This window comes from Python bivittatus, unplaced genomic scaffold (assembly GCF_059951505.1).
Source record: "Python bivittatus isolate LINGU-HERP-01145 unplaced genomic scaffold, Pbiv_v1 ctg000080_np1212, whole genome shotgun sequence".
In the NCBI taxonomy this organism is placed as follows: Eukaryota; Metazoa; Chordata; class Lepidosauria; order Squamata; family Pythonidae; genus Python; species Python bivittatus.
The window spans coordinates 74,408,468-74,425,329 of NW_028277035.1; the positions used below are offsets into that span (position 1 = coordinate 74,408,468).

General features: G+C 36.5%; 1 protein-coding gene across 2 annotated transcripts in view; it reads left to right on the forward strand.

Annotated features, from left to right (window-relative positions):
- Positions 1 to 16,862, forward strand: part of PDZRN3 (PDZ domain containing ring finger 3) — a 217,356-nt gene that overhangs the window by 15,030 nt on the left and 185,464 nt on the right. For both annotated transcript variants that reach the window (XM_088134336.1, XM_088134334.1), the window contains exon 3: positions 673 to 780. In XM_088134336.1, coding sequence (XP_087990462.1) covers positions 673 to 780 — 108 coding nt within the window. The remainder of the gene's footprint in view (positions 1 to 672; positions 781 to 16,862) is intronic.

Genomic DNA, 16,862 nt, shown 5'->3' on the forward strand with positions numbered 1-16,862 from the left:
GCCTGCTTAAGTTCTCCATCATAGATTCCAGCCAGTCAGCAATGAATTGGATGTTTCCATGCTATGGAGTAGTATTCCAATGCCAGCATCATTGAAGCAAATGAGCCCCATTAAAAGAAAAGGCAATGCCTTCTGTTAATCAGAATAGTGAGCCAAATGAGTATTGTCATTTCCTCTCATCATATTACAATGATACATATTGGAGAAGCTCTTAATAATCCGCAAAATGTTTACAGATGAACCCTGGAAGTAGAACTTCTAAAAATGTAAGGCCCTAATTTACTTTTATGTGTTACTCATGTAAAGAGCTTCCACTTGATGAAAGGGTGATGCAGCTAGACTGCTGGCCCTGCTCTGCGAGTCCCTGTGTTACGTATGTAGATGTGGGCAGGGTCGAGCCTCTATGTTCAGGCATCTTGGGAACTAGCCTATTGTATTTCTTCCCCGGTGCTTATCAGGAGCATCCAGTGTAGCTACTCCAAATTAGACACAACCTGCTTGTTGCTGCTTTTAGCATTTACCTAGAGAAGATCTATGTTCCCATGCTGCTGGCCAATAATGTCCTCTAGGATCCACATGGCATTCCATGTTTAAATGGTGAGCATTGCAATGACTTCAGTTTCCTTCACTCTTGACTGCTGTTTGCATTCTTTTTCTTTGCTTTGCTTAAAGGACAATCAAGATGGCCCAACTAGTGAAGGAATCTTTGTCTCTAAAATAGCCGACAGCGGGCCTGCTGCCAAAGAAGGAGGACTCCAGATTCATGACCAGATTATTGAAGTAAGAACACTTGGTCCAATCTATTTTCAACAGGCATATCTCCTTCCTCGCTCTTTGGTATAAAGTATAATATGCATTTCCAGCCCAGGAGAGTGGGGACATGGGCAGCAGAGGCTAGAAGAGAAGGCAGCTGGAACATGCTTGACTGTTTCAGTGCTGACCTTCTGGGCTTTAGGTATAGTTGTTATCTAATTATAGAAACCAGATTATGGAAGGTATGTGCTTGTCCTGGTATTTTGAAGGGGTAGCATCTACTTGGTATGCTGCAGCTATTTCTTCTGAAGCTGATGGAGACATGCAAGTGATTTAGTTAAAACCATATGTGAGGGCAAATATCTGTTGTGAAAACTGTGACTTTATTTAGCTTGGTTTCTAAGACATTTTTTTTCAAGAAGACCAAAATGTTTCAAACAGATGATAAAGGACAGACCCCTCTCTTAAGTGAGCACGAGAGCACATTTTGGTGAGCCTTCCTGAGAAATCCCTTAAAGAGTTACTGGGTGCTCTTTTTGGACTTTTTCCCATTTTCCTAATGTCTTGACTGCTTGAAAAAATAGTTCCTATTGTTGAGTTCCTTTCTTAAGATGATTTCAAAGCTCTTTTTTATTTTTTGAAGGAGAAAGTTAAATTTATGGAACAAGAAGCAATTAATTGCAAATCGCATTCCATTGTTGATTATCTTAGGGCCTGAATTTGTTCATTTTTTAAATTGTTGTAAAAGTGGAATCATTACTGGACTATTGTTCGTGTGTTTTTTTAAAAAAAAAAGATAAGCTTTGCTTTTGTTGCCAAAGATAGCATAGAGCAGCCAGTTTCTCCAAGTTGTTGAATTCCTTTGCTCTTATGTTTTGAAAATGTGCAATAAGCAGCTGTAATGGATTTTCTGTTGTCAGAAAGCAATACATATATATAGTTGCTGTTTTCTGCATGAATAAAATAAATCACTTTATTTATTTATTTATTTAGTACTTACTTTTGTTAGAAGTAGAACAGGTTGCGCTTGGAAGCCTGTTTAAAGATGCAGTGGAGGGTGAAGAGAAAATAGATTATAAAATAATCTCTGATTTAAAGTTCTAAAAAGATGATCTGGAAGAGAAAGAAAAAATATTCATGCAGTCCTTACTGACTTTTATAGAACTTATAAAGCTTATAAAGACTTCAACCTCTCTCTCTAAAAAAAAAAAATGGATTTCATGGTTTTGGTTTTCTAGAAGAATGCCATGTTTAGATCCAAAGAGGGCAGAGACGCTTCAGGTGCAGCACAGGCACCATTGCTGACTTCTTACCAGGAACCTGAAGAGCCATGCCCTTTCCTGGACCTGCATTCTGGTCACGTGGTCTCAGGAAAAAGAAAGCACTCCTTTGATTTCAAGAGGCCTTGCAGAGGCAATGGAAAGATATAACCACATGTTGCTACCAAGGACGAGGGACAGCTCCTTATAGAGGCTGCCAAGAGGTACAGAACATATGCCCATTCCAGATCTGAAGCCCCTTTGCCCTATTTGGATTTCAACTTGTACATTTCTAGTTATATCTTACTAAAGCAGCATGTAACAAAATAATGTTATCTAAGACATTTTGTCATAACTTGAAGTAGGATGGAGAGACAGTATTGTGGCAACTAGGAGTGATTATATCTTTTATTGTTATGATCTTGTCCCACTTTTCTGACTAATCATGAAAAAAATCACTTAAGATCAATATATATTATTAGTTATCTCTCTGAGTGTATATTTGTGTGTGTCAATTCTAATCTGATTATATATAGAACTGAAATGTGGATTATATGAACTGATTATATATAGAACTGAAACGTGGATAGAGAATGGTTCCTTTTTACTGTGGTCCCAATAACAACTTTTATCTCGAGGGAAGAAGTAATCCCTCCTTTATCATGATTCAGATTAGAACCCTTCTGCTACTTTTAAAAAACAAAATAAAGCACACTCCAAATGTGCCATGTAATTTCCACCAGCGGTCTGTTTATGGTCTAAATATAAAGGTACAATATGCCCAGACAGTGGAATTAGTTGCTATCTAAATACAGAATAAATTTGGTAGAATAAGAGGGAGAGACCAGATACTTAAAAGAACTATCATTGATTTCCTTGGTGTATCCAGTCTGCACAAATCTTCAGATTTCAAAAGCTCTGGATGCCTATACAAGTTATCTTCAGGCATTGTGATAGTCTTAGTAGGATGAGGAAGCCTGTGATGGTTGAACGTTTGAACTGTATTTTATCTCTTTAATGTCCAAACACATTAACGTTATCTGGACTCCCTCACACAATCCAGTCTTAATGTCTGAGAGGCAAAGATATATTTCAAAGGTGACCTTGTCCTGGTGGAAAGAAGTAGAAGAGACAAACAGTGGTGTCACACTATAGTTATTAATCAGTAGACAAGGGTCTCTTCCACTGAGGAATTGAGCATTATTATTTTATATTTATTGATCTGGGCATCAGTTTGATTACTGTAACTAGTAAGGTGGAGAGCATTCTGTTCTGTAGAACAGTAAGGATTGCTATCTTTTAAACATTTACACTGCAATTCATCCTGAGCTACCACAAACTGTGTCAGTTCATTTAGGTTTCATTGAATACATGGAGATTATGTATGCTGATGTGGGATGATCATAAACTTTGGTGATATCTGTGGATTTTACATTCTTCTTTAACAAAAATTAAAACAGGGCTACATAAACCAGAGGGTAGGATGGGGTAAGAGGAGTGGGTGCGTCTGCTAGCTCGTTCATGCTCTGAAAGATTAAATTGGTTGTCAAGAACAATTCACTATGGGAAGATTTGAAAAGGAACCAAAAGCAATGTTTTGGGAGACCTACCTTGAGTAATGTGACTAGATTTTCTGCAGCCCCATTGTATATACTCATATTGATATGACTCACTCAAAAAGCTGTGAGACAATTCCCAAACTCTAAGTTGATTGGAAAGAACTTGACCTGGAGCAAAGAAGCTTGGTATCCGAGCTGGAAGGTGTCAGGATTCTCTATGCTGGAGAAGAAATCTGATTCCACGGAACATGACTGAGCTCTGAGTCTAAACCAGGCATTACTTATTTTATGCAGTAGCAAAGTAAACACAGAACTACAAAAATTCTGAAGATGGGATCTAATCTAGAAGGTATTTACTGGTGAAATAACCAGACATTGCAAAAAATTATCTGAGAGTGATTCTTTTTCCAAAAGTACTTATTCCCAAAGTGGTGCAGAAACTAGACTCTGCAAAAATGTAGGCAAGGATGAAATGGTCTGAGAAGCAGTTGAGGGGGGAGGCGATTACAAGCAATATAGTGTACTTAATATGTGTTCTTCAGATCAACCCTGTATGTTGAATAGAATACATGGCAACCCTCATGAAACCTGTTAGTAGAATTATAGAGTTAGAAGTCTGGTTTTGAGATCTGGGTAGGGGATACCAGCTCTGAAAATGGAAGTAATACCGTGTTTCACAGAGTTACATGATGTATGAGGCTGATTAGCAGGAATCAAAAATGCCTCCTTACATATCAGTGTTGTATTCTCATTAAATATTTTATGTTTATTTCATGATCTGGAAAAAATAGCAGTGTGAAAGATTGTCCTTGAGCTATTAACAGTGTTTGCAAAAAGTGCAGGATGCTTACATCTCAGCTAAAATCAGGATGTTGCAAACTGGCAGATGATGAAACAGAAAAATAATAGGTTTATAACAAGAAAAATCTGTAGGCCTGAGTGAGAACAGGATAACTTTTTTTGCTCTCGGTTTGACCACTCTTAAATATTCCTTCACTTTGACTTTTGAAGTAAAAAACAGAAAGAAAAAAGAGGTTTTGGTAGACTTTATTTAACAAGCAAATGGGAACATTATGATCCTTCAGGCAGTAGCCAACACAAAAAAGAAGAGCTGATCTATTAAATATGAATTTCAAAACAAGTGCTGGTCATATTCAGCACCTCAGTTCTAAATATACAAGTAGGATAGAGCACCTATCTTGTAAAATACTTTAGATATTAAATGTAGTAGTCAAGCTCTAGCTGGGTACCTTTCAGAGATAAGCAAAATTCCATTTCATGCTGTTCTTAATAGAGAATTGATGGTGTGTTGATGAGCTGTGAGCCAGGAGCATGTAAGTTTCACAAGATTTTGAAACAGGTTCCCTCCCAGTGATTCTAAATGAAAAAAGAAACAGAGATAAACAAGATGCTGAGAATATCTAATGTTCTATGTCTTTGTGAGAGTTTTGAGGAACAGAGTAAATTGGAAATAGTTATCAAGCATAGCAGAAGATCAAACCTGTAAAAAACAAGCTGGCCTTTGAAAAAAATCTTACCAAATGAAAGAGACGTTTGTGGTAATTTTTAAGTGTGGTGCTATGAAACATACCATCTGTTTGCTACCACTTCTATCTTTAGTATAAATTATTAGTGGCCAAAGGCCCAAACAGTTTGTAGATTGGATATTAGTGAAGAGTTATGTTGCTCTTTATTTCCAATCAAAAGTGTACTTGGAATTTAAGTATTTTAATTTTTAAGGGTATGTTTATTTGTCATCATTTCCTTTGTTACTAATATTCAGTCTGAATCATGTTGCCCATATAGCTGAAGTAGTATAAGAAGCACAAGAAATATTGGATATTGGAAAATTTGTGTGGAAGGAAATATTGGTAAAATTATGGCCTTCAGGCAGGAATGTTGAACAGGAATACAGGTAGTCCTCAACTTATGACCACAGTTGGGACTGGAATTTCCATCGCTAAGAGATGTGGTTGCTAAGTGAGTCATGGCCAATTTTGTGACCTTTTTGCTATGTTCGTTAAATGAATCATATGCTCGTTAAGTGAATCCAGCTTCCCCCATTTATTTTCCTTGTTGGGAGCTAGTTGGAAAGGTCTCAAATGGTGATCACGTGACCCTGGAACACTGTGATTATTGTAAATACATGTCAGTTGCCAAGCACCCAAATTTTGATCACACGACCGTGGGGATGCTGCAGTGGTCATCAGTACGAGGACTGGTCATAAGTTACTTTTTTCAGTGCCGTCATAACTTCGAACTATTGTTAAACGAATGGTCATAAGTCGAGAACTACATGTACTTTGCACTGCAACATTTTGTTCAAGGTTTGGTTTCCTTTACAGCAGTTTGTTATTCTAATATAACGTATGCATAGTCTTGTTAATTCTGAAATTGAATCAATCAATCTATCATCCATCCATCCATCCATCCATCCATCCATCCATCATCCATCATCCATCTAAGTCTTTGTGTTTTATATCCAATAACAGAAGCATAGTTTCCTATTGAACATTTGCTTATTCTGGATCTGTTCTCTCTGAGGCCATATAGAATAGATGACAGCAGCAGCACTTTATTGCAGTCTTCAATCAGAAATCAGGTAAAAGAAACAGTACATGCAATCAAGGAAGTTTCCAGAACAGATCACATATATCCATACAGTTTGTGATATCTGTCTGTCTATTTGTCTGTCTGCCTATCTACTTAACTATCTAAGAGTTAAAATTTTGCAACTAATTTTGTGACTAAATAAATAAATAATAATTAATAATAACAATACTTTATTGATTAGCCAAAAAGACAGAATACAAGACAATAAGACCATACATAACAAAATAGAGTAAAAGAGAAAACCAGAAGAAAATACAACTCAAATTTCTATACCATCCCTACAGTTTACCCCAATCAGATCCAAATATGCAGTTCTCAGCTGCATGAAGTAATTAATATAAAATCCATGAGGATGCCCAGGATTTTTTTTGGAGGGAGAAGTAGCCTTAGTCATAAATAAGAGTAAAATCACAGGGTAAAAAAATGACCTTGGAAGAGTCAGTTTCACCTCTTGCACAGGAAATATCAATATTGTGATTTTGTTGAACCTGGCCTCCAAAATTGCCGAGGATAAGACATTAAAATGAGCTCTGGAAGAAGCCCATCAATACTTAGAGTAAGAGAGATTAAGTATTTTTCAGGGGACAGCCTTTGTGGCTCCCTTAATGGGTGATGGCATTTTTTTTGGTTTGACTTAACTCATTCTGAAATTAAATAACTTCAGTCCATTGTCTAATGGAATGTTTAATTTTGCCTAACCCTAAGAGTAACAAAAACTTAGGTACATACCATATAAGCACAGGTTGCTTTTAATATTCAGTCACCATTTTGGTCTACAACTGTCACATAAACTTAATTGAAGCAGCCCGGTAAGAAATAAATTAAACCTTACCTAGGCAGGCTGAATTGATTACCAAGTTCTAGCCTCAGTTCTGCATAGCCCAGCTTCTAACTTCAAGGCTATGTTGGGGACATTCCTGGTTGTCAAGAAGAGAACTCTTAAAAGTATAGACTGTGAATAAGGATTGAAGTTTAAGCAAGGGCCCAATTGTGTCCTGTATAATAGCTTCATAAAAAGTTGGAATGAAGAGTCCTCCCCAGAGGATTGGAACACTAGATATTTAAAACTTTTTCATTGCTTAGTAACTGGACATTTGTAATGCCTTTGGAGAATACCATGAATTTGGTATTTTGATTGTTTAGAATCAACTACTTGGACCACAACCTTGAGCAACCCCCTGAGAATGAACAGAGTCGGTGACAGGATTCTAACATCAACTACATAGAGTAAAATAGAGAGTTGTTCATCTGCCCAATTTGGGAGCATGTAAATCTAAATCCTGTAAGTCTTTCACCAGCGTGCTTAGGTAGATGTTAAACAAAAAAGGGCAAACTATGTATTTCTTTCTCTACACAGTTGTAATTAATCATGACAATTGTCTGGCATTGTTGCACCTAACTCTAAGACTGGTTTTTTCCCCATATAGTTTATATATTAAGAAAAGCATTTATTGGTAGTGGTGCTTTTGAGCTTATCCCAGCATGACTCTGAAGAATTGGTTGTTTTCCCAGGCATTTGGGCCAGGAAGTTAGGCAAGCTCTCCTGTTGATGTGGTTTCCATGATTGTGGTTTATTGTTTTTACCTTAGGCATCATGGGTGATTGGTTGTAGCTGTTGAGATGGGTGCCCATATCAATCAATCAATCAATCAGTCAATCAATATACTAGGACATATATTTTCTGTTTCCGAGAGTCACAACAAACCCTTAAAGTCTCTTAACTATCATATTGAATACTATAATTTCAGAAAGACATGTAATAGTTCTAATAATGCTGATCGGCTCAGTAATATATGATCTACTTCACTGTTTACATTAGTAAGATAGTATTTTGGTTTATTAAACTAAAATATATTTATCTTGAAATATTTCCCAGCTTTCATTCTTCAATATTTGCATTTTCTCAGTGACAATATCCCTGATGCAAGCTTCTTTTAAAAAAACAAAAACTGATTACCACTTCTCATATAAAATTCTGAGAAGTGCTTCTTTTTAAATGTTTTTTCTTGGGGATACTTTTTCTTTGGGGAAAGACAAACTTTGCACTTGTGGTGTTGTGAAGTCTGGTGGAGGCAGAATGTCCAAGTCTTTGGTGAAATTCTTTCAAGAACGTTCGTTTAACTCCAGGATAGTTGTTTCACTCCAGTGGTTGTTTTAAAATGTGAGTATTTACTCCTTGGTTTATACAAATTGATTGAATATCATGAATTGTAAACATATGCATATATAAATATTTTGGAGATTTAAATAGTAAAGCTATAATGAGTACGAGAGGCAGTTTGGGATAGTGGTTAAGAGACTGGGCTAAAGACCAGGAGACCATGAGTTCTAGTCCTGCCTTAGGCACAAAGCTAGCTGGGTGACCTTGGGCCAGTCCCTCTCTCTCAGCCCTAGGAAGGAGGCAGTGGCAAGCCACTTCCAAAAAACCTTGCCAAGAATACTGCAGGGACTAGTCCAGGTAGTTGCCAGGAGTCAATGACTCAAAGGCGCACACACATACAATATGAGTATAATTGCTTATCATAAAAAATGTTCACATGAAGAAGTGTCCACATCATGTTATATGGAGTATAATTCAGCATTTAAGGAAAGAAGTAACAGCGAGAGTACAGAGAGTTGGTGAATTTCAGTTCAAGCAATTGATTTTTTAAAAAGCAAAATACAAAAATTAAAGAACACATTTCTTTCAGTAGCTTTTACACATAATTATCTGTATGTAGTTCATATTCTCATTCTGTTGTTCAGAATTAGATTAAACACTTGTGAACAGTTCTAAAAAAGGATATAAATTCTGCTCAGTTGTGTTTCTCAAATTGAATCCAAGATACTGACTATACTTTAAAAAGTTAAGATACAGTTCTTCCCTTTCTGGTTTAATTCCTTCAATTTTAGGTAACTAAAAGTATCATGATTTGACTTTAAGATATTAATTTGTGGGTCTGGATGTTATTTTTGAGATGCTATAGCAACACTGTGCTTTCCAGATGCGTTGGACCACAGTTCCCTTCAATCTCAGCCACTGTGGACAACACATCTGGAGTACACCAGGTTTCGGAAAACTCATCTATGGTACTATTTTGGAGTTCATGCACAACATAATAAGTAGACAATTAGGTATAATCACCCTTAATGTCTTACATATGCAGTAAATTACTATGTCAATTGTATGAAGTGATAGGAATAAAATTAATGTGGATCAGCTGAAAAGCTATTGAATATTGAAAGTATTCCTATTCAAAAAGTGGTTTCATTTTATTTAAAAACATGGGATCATCTCAGCATATGCAGTTATAGCAATATATAAAAGAAAGAGACTCCTGAATTTTCTTCAGTCTTTTGCATAGATTTTTGTAGAAGTGATCATTACTTTTTTATTCCATTCAGAAACCTGTTGCATCTTTGCAACATATACATACAATCTAAATATTTTGCTGGTTTATTCCCTTCTAGTTTATTCAGTTATATCATAACTGAAGCAAATGCTATTCCTAAATTCACTTTTCTGTTAATGAAGTATAAGACATATATGATTAGGATAATGAGAAAATGGTATTTCGTACAATACATTCTCTAACACATATGAGACTTCAGAGCATATTTATCTTATAAGACATAAACTTTAATTGTCATTCCAACAGAAAACTTCCTGATTGATTGTCTATAGGTTGTTTACGCATTCATAAAGCATCGCATGATATGATGGCATGAATTTTGTAATTCATTATTTAAGGTTTAAAATTATTTCTTAAAAATTCATCTATGTAGGCCAAGATAGGTCATCCCAGCCTACAACTGGCTGGGAATTGTAAAACTGGAAGTACTAGGTTGCAAATGGCCATGCTGATGGGGAATTTTAGAATTGTTACTCTATTACACACAGAGAGCACCAGATTTGGGAAGGCTGGCTAGCCCATCTGTGACATTTGAAGAGCCCAAAGCCGATGTCCATGGAGATGTCATGATTGTTTTGCCAGGTTCAGTATGACATCAGTGGTATCAAGAAGAGTACAGGTAAACCATAGAATAGATGTCCATTAGCCTTTTGGTAAGCATATAATGTTAATTATCAAAAGGAGGTTTCCATTGCCTGCTGGGAAGAGATTATGGGAGATACATTTCAATACAGTCAGAGGGCACCAGTTTGGGGAAGGGTACATTAGTATATATGGCATTGGGGCAGAAGCCATGAACGTGAGTAACTTGATAGGGATGCGTAAGAAGGAAGAAGGGAAAACTGAACAGATCAACCATACGGTAAGAGACCTTGGAAAGGATGTCTTCTGTTCCAATACTGGGTCTTTCATTCTTCTCCACCAAGTGTGTGGAATGCACTACTTTGTAACAATGAGTTAAATTTTGAAATTGGTGTAAAAAAGAATTTGAGGATATACTTTGTTTCATACCATCTGCTGTCCCATCTGAAAATGAACATTCATAATAAGTACAAGAATTCAGCAGTGCTTGAATCCATCTGTAGGACACCTCTTTGAGGCATAGCCCCTTGTAGCCTAGGAGTCAAGGTTTTGAATCCTTTGAAGCAGCTTGGAAGTAATCACAGTTCATTGACTATTATACAAAATTAGGAGCTGATATTGTAGTGGCTTCATGTAATTATTCGTGTTATTCTTTACATCTCATTTTAAAACAGAACACTCCGATTACAGTTGAATAATACAGTATAGTTTTAAACCACAGTGTTCTCTAATAAGCTTATAGAGCTGTTTTGACACCCCTCCATAAATATAAATGATAACAGGCTGACAATATTAGCAATGAAACATTTTCCTGTTAGTTTAAGTGCTTTCAAATGCTGCGTAGTTTTGAAAGAACTGCTCTGAGGCTCTATGTTATGTGCCCAAAGAGGTTTATTATAAACTTCTGTTTCACCCGATCATGTTTGTTTACAGAAGATTATGTGGGTTTAAGGCCAAACCTAGAAAGATAGACAGACAGACAGAGCAGACCCCTTTCCTGAACCTCTCATTCAGATACCTTTTATTGCTTCTCCTACTGACATGAACAAGCCTTTGGCTTGGTAAGTGTAGGTTGTTGTCAGCTTAGTTTCTGTGGAAGCAAAGCCAAAGTAATCCACCCAAGCTGGACCTTTGAAAGCTTTAGAAAGTGTGAGAACTGGAATATTTAGAGCATGAGACAAAGCAAACATTGTCCATCTCACCTCAGTGCCTTTGTAGAAAGGCTTGTATGACCTTGCTGTTCTACTGAAGCTGATTTTCTTAAAATGGTTTCTGCAATTGTTTTATTTAGTTTCTATTCACATGAATCATTCAACCTTAAACTGTTAGTTTAAGTACATTTTAATCAAGTGTTTTGTGTGAATCCAGGCACAGCTCATGGAGAAAATCTATCTTTGTGGTTGCTAGGAGTCGAAAACAACTTGATGGCACATAATCAATGAAAAAAACACCAGCCACAGCTTCCTGTGTTTCTCTATATTGCTGCTATATATTGTTAGGGTTTGGGTTTTTTTTTAATGCATCCTACCTTGTAAACCTTATGGGAGAGGACAGAAATGTAGTTACCAAGTATATAAATAACAATACATTTATTCTGAAAGAAAATAAAATGTATTTAGATGACTGCTAGATTTGTACTGCCTTCTTTGGAGTTCTTTTCTATTTTCTAATGCCTGGTATTTTAGCCTCCAGCCAAAGAAGCCAGGTTTCTGCTAGGTTTTATTGTCTTCACAAGTATCAGCCATATCCAGCTCCCCCTAGCCCCCCATCCCAGTTTTTATAAGCTCTTCCATATCTTCATTAGTATGTTCTATTTTTTGTTTTCTTCAGGATCATCAACCCCAAACCATTGGGATCTCTTCTGTAGCAGTATAAAGACAGTATAGAGTTTACATTCCTTTTCTTTTGCAATTATACAACATGGAAAATACTGCAGGAGAAAAACTAGCTGTGCCAACAGGAGGAGAAATCCTGGCATTATAATGTTTCTGGCAGACTAGAAGACACTGGGGAGGGGGGCATGAAACGAGAGCAGTAGTTAATAGTTTCACTTGTGTACTGAATGCCAGAAGGATGAAGTTTTCAGTTATATGGGGATTTTCTTGAGGTCTTGGTTATAAAAGGAAGGAGAAATGATATTATAGAAGGAGTGCATGTTAAATAAAAAACAGGAGGATTTAACTATTATTATTTGGATGGAAAACTATCTGAATTTTGTAGTGAAATCAAGCTACATAATTGATTAGATAGTGGTATTTTGGCTACAGTGAAGTTTAAGTTGCAAATTGTTGTTTTTTTCATTTATCAGAATTCTGGGCTAACAAAATTACTGTAAAGTCAACAATTGGTAAAACAAAATCATCAAAGAAACATATTTAGAAAATGCTGTGGTCATTTTAGGTCAAAGTTGACAATTATTTTTATAACTGGAAGAAAACGTTTATTTTCCTCTCACAAAATGGAAAAAAGTTTTCCTTCCCAAGCTGTGCCCTCTGGAAAGCAACATTCTTTCTCCCATATTTGCCTGTCAAAAGAGGACTAGTGAGGACGAAGTGGAGACATTGTTGGGGCGGCATCTGAAGGCCTGTGAAGCATCATCACTGATGAGCAGGTCAAGCACTGGAGTAGAGGAGCAGCAGCCTGGGGCCCTGTTAATGAACTTGGATAGCTCCTGGAGATCCTTCTTGAGTTGTCCCCCAAATTCAGCAATGTTACTCATGGACAAGATTTAGCTATATGATTTCTCTTCCAAATTTGGCAGTGAAATTTTACAGTATTTCAAAAGGTTTTGTAAAACGGTAACATTTTGAAAGCATTACGGGGTGAGTATGGCTTTAGGATACCACTGAAACACCTTAAAAAAACCCTTTAATGTGTAATCTTAAGCAGTGGCAGCTCCAGGGGGGACAAGGAGAGTCAAACTGATGCCTGTAGCATTGTGGTGTTGTGATGCAAGTCCCACCCTTTTCTGTGTGCATCATGACATTCCACATGTCCTGCAAAGGTGCAATGTTTGTGTGGTGCTGTCACAATGTTCCATTTGTTATTCTGGTGAAAGTTATGAACTCCTGTGGATGCCACTGGTCTTAAATACTATTTGTGTCACTATAATAGTTTGTATTTCTAGAATAGAATTCTCCAGTGATTTTGCCATAATTGGAATTTGAGGACAAGGTGTGAGTTTTGTGATCCTCATGGGTGTCAGGGGTTCCAGAAAATAGTGTGAAATGTATGAAGCACATTCACAGCTTTATAATAAAAAGTGTTTTAAAAAACTACTATTCCAGTGCAAGCTCTTGAATAGACCTAAAAGTACATTTTTTAAACTTCTTGTTTCAGTATCAGTATAGTACAGTAGGCTAATATTTCTATTGTCTCTGGATTGTGCTGCATGAAAGTTTATAACTAAAATATTTGTGAGTTTTTCCTGTGCCACATTATTCTTTTTTTTTTTTTAAATCTTTATTGGCTTATAAAATTTTACACACACAAATACCTAACAAACATAACATTAAAAAAAAACAAATACAGATAGAAAAATAAAAAATAAAAAACCAACAAAACCCCTAAGAATCAACACCACACAGCCACAACAAAGAGAAAAAAGAGAGAGAGAGAGAGAGAACACATAAATTTTTTAAAAACAGGGTTTCCTTCTAACTAAACAGTGAGTTTTAACTATTTACATGTCTTCTTCTTTTCTTGGTTCCTTCATCTTGTCTCTGTTTCTATTTTACAGTGGGGCAAAAAAGTATTTAGTCAGCCACCAATTGTGCAAGTTCTTCCACTTAAAAAGACGAGAGAGGCCTGTAATTTTCATCATAGGTATACTTCAACTATGAGAGACAAAATGGAAAAAAAAAATCCAGAAAATCACATTGTCTGATTTTTAAAGAATTTATTTGCAAATCATGGTGGAAAATAAGTATTTGGTCAACATCAAAAGTTCATCTCAATACTTTGTTATATATCCTTTGTTGGCAATGACAGAGGTCAAACGTTTTCTGTAAGTCTTCCCAAGGTTTTCACACACTGTTGCTGGTATTTTGGCCCATTCCTCCATGCAGATCTCCTCTAGAGCAGTGATGTTTTGGGGCTGTCGCTGGGCAACACGGACTTTCAACTCCCTCCAAAGGTTTTCCATGGGGTTGAGATCTGGAGACTGGCTAGGCCACTCCAGGACCTTGAAATGCTTCTTACGAAGCCACTCCTTCGTTGCCCGGGTAGTGTGTTTGGGATCATTGTCATGCTGAAAGACCCAGCCACGTTTCATCTTCAATGGCCTTGCTGATGGAAGGAGGTGTTCACTCAAAATCTCACGCTACATGGCCCCATTCATTCTTTCCTTTACACGGATCAGTCGTCCTGGTCCCTTTGCAGAAAAACAGCCCCAAAGCATGATGTTTCCACCCCCATGCTTCACAGTAAGTATGGTGTTCTTTGGATGCAACTCAGCATTCTCTCTCCTCCAAACACGAGTTTGGAGTTTAGACCAAAACGTTCTACTTTGGTTTCATCTGACCATATGACATTCTCCCAATCCTCTTCTGGATCATCCAAATGCTCTCTAGCAAACTTCAGACAGGCCCAGACATGTACTGGCTTAAGCAGGGGGACACATCTGGCACTGCAGGATTTGAGTCCCTGGCAGTATAGTGTGTTACTGATGGTAGCCTTTGTTACTTTGGTCCCAGATCTCTGCAAGTCATTTACTAGGTCCCCCCATGTGGTTCTGGGATTTTTGCTCACTGTTCTTATGATCATTTTGACCCCACGGGGTGAGATCTTGTGTGGAGCCCCAGATCGAGGGAGATTATCAGTGGTCTTATATGTCTTCCATTTTCTAATTATTGCTCCCACAGTTGATTTCTTCACACCAAGCTGCTTGCCTATTGCAGATTCAGTCTTCCCAGCCTGGTACAGGTCTACAATTTTGCTTCTGGTGTCCTTCAACAGCTCTTTGGTCTTGGCCATAGTGGAGTTTGGAGTGTGACTGTTTGAGGTTGTGGACAGGTGTCTTTTATACTGATAACAAGGTCAAACAGGTGCCATTACTACAGGTAACAAGTAGAGGACAGAGGAGCCTCTTAAAGAAGTAGTTACAGGTCTGTGAGAGCCAGACATCTTGCTTGTTTGTAGGTGACCAAATACTTATTTTCCACCATGATTTGCAAATAAATTCTTTAAAAATCAGACAATGTGATTTTCTGGATTTTTTTCCTCATTTTGTCTCTCATAGTTGAGGTATACCTATGATGAAAATTACAGGCCTCTCTCATCTTTTTAAGTGGGAGAACTTGCACAATTGGTGGCTGACTAAATACTTTTTTGCCCCACTGTATTCGCAGTTCTTACTTGTTACTCTAAATGTTCATCTGTATGAAATATATCATTTCCATGTAGCCAAAAAAGGGTTTCCAATTTGTTATAAAGTCATCTACATCTTTATCTTTTAGCTGGTCAGTCAGTTTAGCCATTTGAGCAATTTCCATAGATTTGAGTAACCATTCCTCTAAGGTTGGTACATTTTCCTCTTTCCGTTTGGCTGCATAAACAACTCTAGCCGCAGTGATCAGGTGTAGTAGAAGATTTCCATATTTTTCCTCAATTTCTTTATCCATAAATCCGAGTAGGTACAGTTTAGGTTTCTTAATGATTTCCATTGACAATATTTTGCAAATGTTTTTATGTATTGACTCCCAATATTTTTTTTACTTTTGGACACGTCCACCACATATGGTATAAGGTACCAATGTCCTTTTTACATTTCCAACATACATTCGATATTGTGTTACACATTTTATTTAATTTATCAGGGGCTATGTACCACCGGTACATCATTTTGTAACAATTTTCTTTCAAATTGTAATTTAATGTAAATTTTAACCCTTTAGTCCACATTTTTTCCCACAGTTCATAATATTATAGCCAAATTTTTTCTCCCATTTTTTCATATAATCTTTATTTTGAACTTCCCTCCTTTTAGCTTGTAATAAAATTTTATATATTTTGGGTATCATGTGATCATTATTTGTATTAATTTGAGTGTCCCACCATGATAATTCTTTTGTAAATTTATAATTTTTTATGTCTATTTTGAATTGTTCTTTCAGTTGGAAATATGTGAACCAGTGGCACAGGTTCCCATTTTACTAAGTCTTGTTTGATCCTATTCCATATCTTTACATAATTGTTTTGAAACAAATCAGTATTTCTTTTTGAAATTTCTGTTCCCAAATATCTTACTTTTTTTACATTTTGAAAACCTGTCTTCTGTTCCAACAATTCTTGGCTGTTTTGTGGCATATTTAAATTTATCATTTTTGGTTTTTGATTATTTATTTTGAATCCTGCTAAGTCTCCAAATTCTAATAGAATATTTAATAAATGCTCTAGGGACTCCTGTGGATTTTGCATTGTAATTACTAAATCATCGGCGAAAACTTTTAATTTGTATATTTCTTGTTTTATCTTTACCCCTTGTATGCGTTCTTCTTTTCTAATACCTTCTGTTAATACTTCTAAAACTAATATAAATAGTAAAGGAGATAGAGGACAGCCTTGTCTTGTTCCCTTTTCAATTGGAGACTTCTGTGTCATGTCTCCATTTACCACTATTCTGGCTTTTTGTGTCGTATAGATTCCTTTCACTGCATTTAGAAAAATCTCTCCAAAATCCATTGCCTCTAGTGTCTTGAACATAA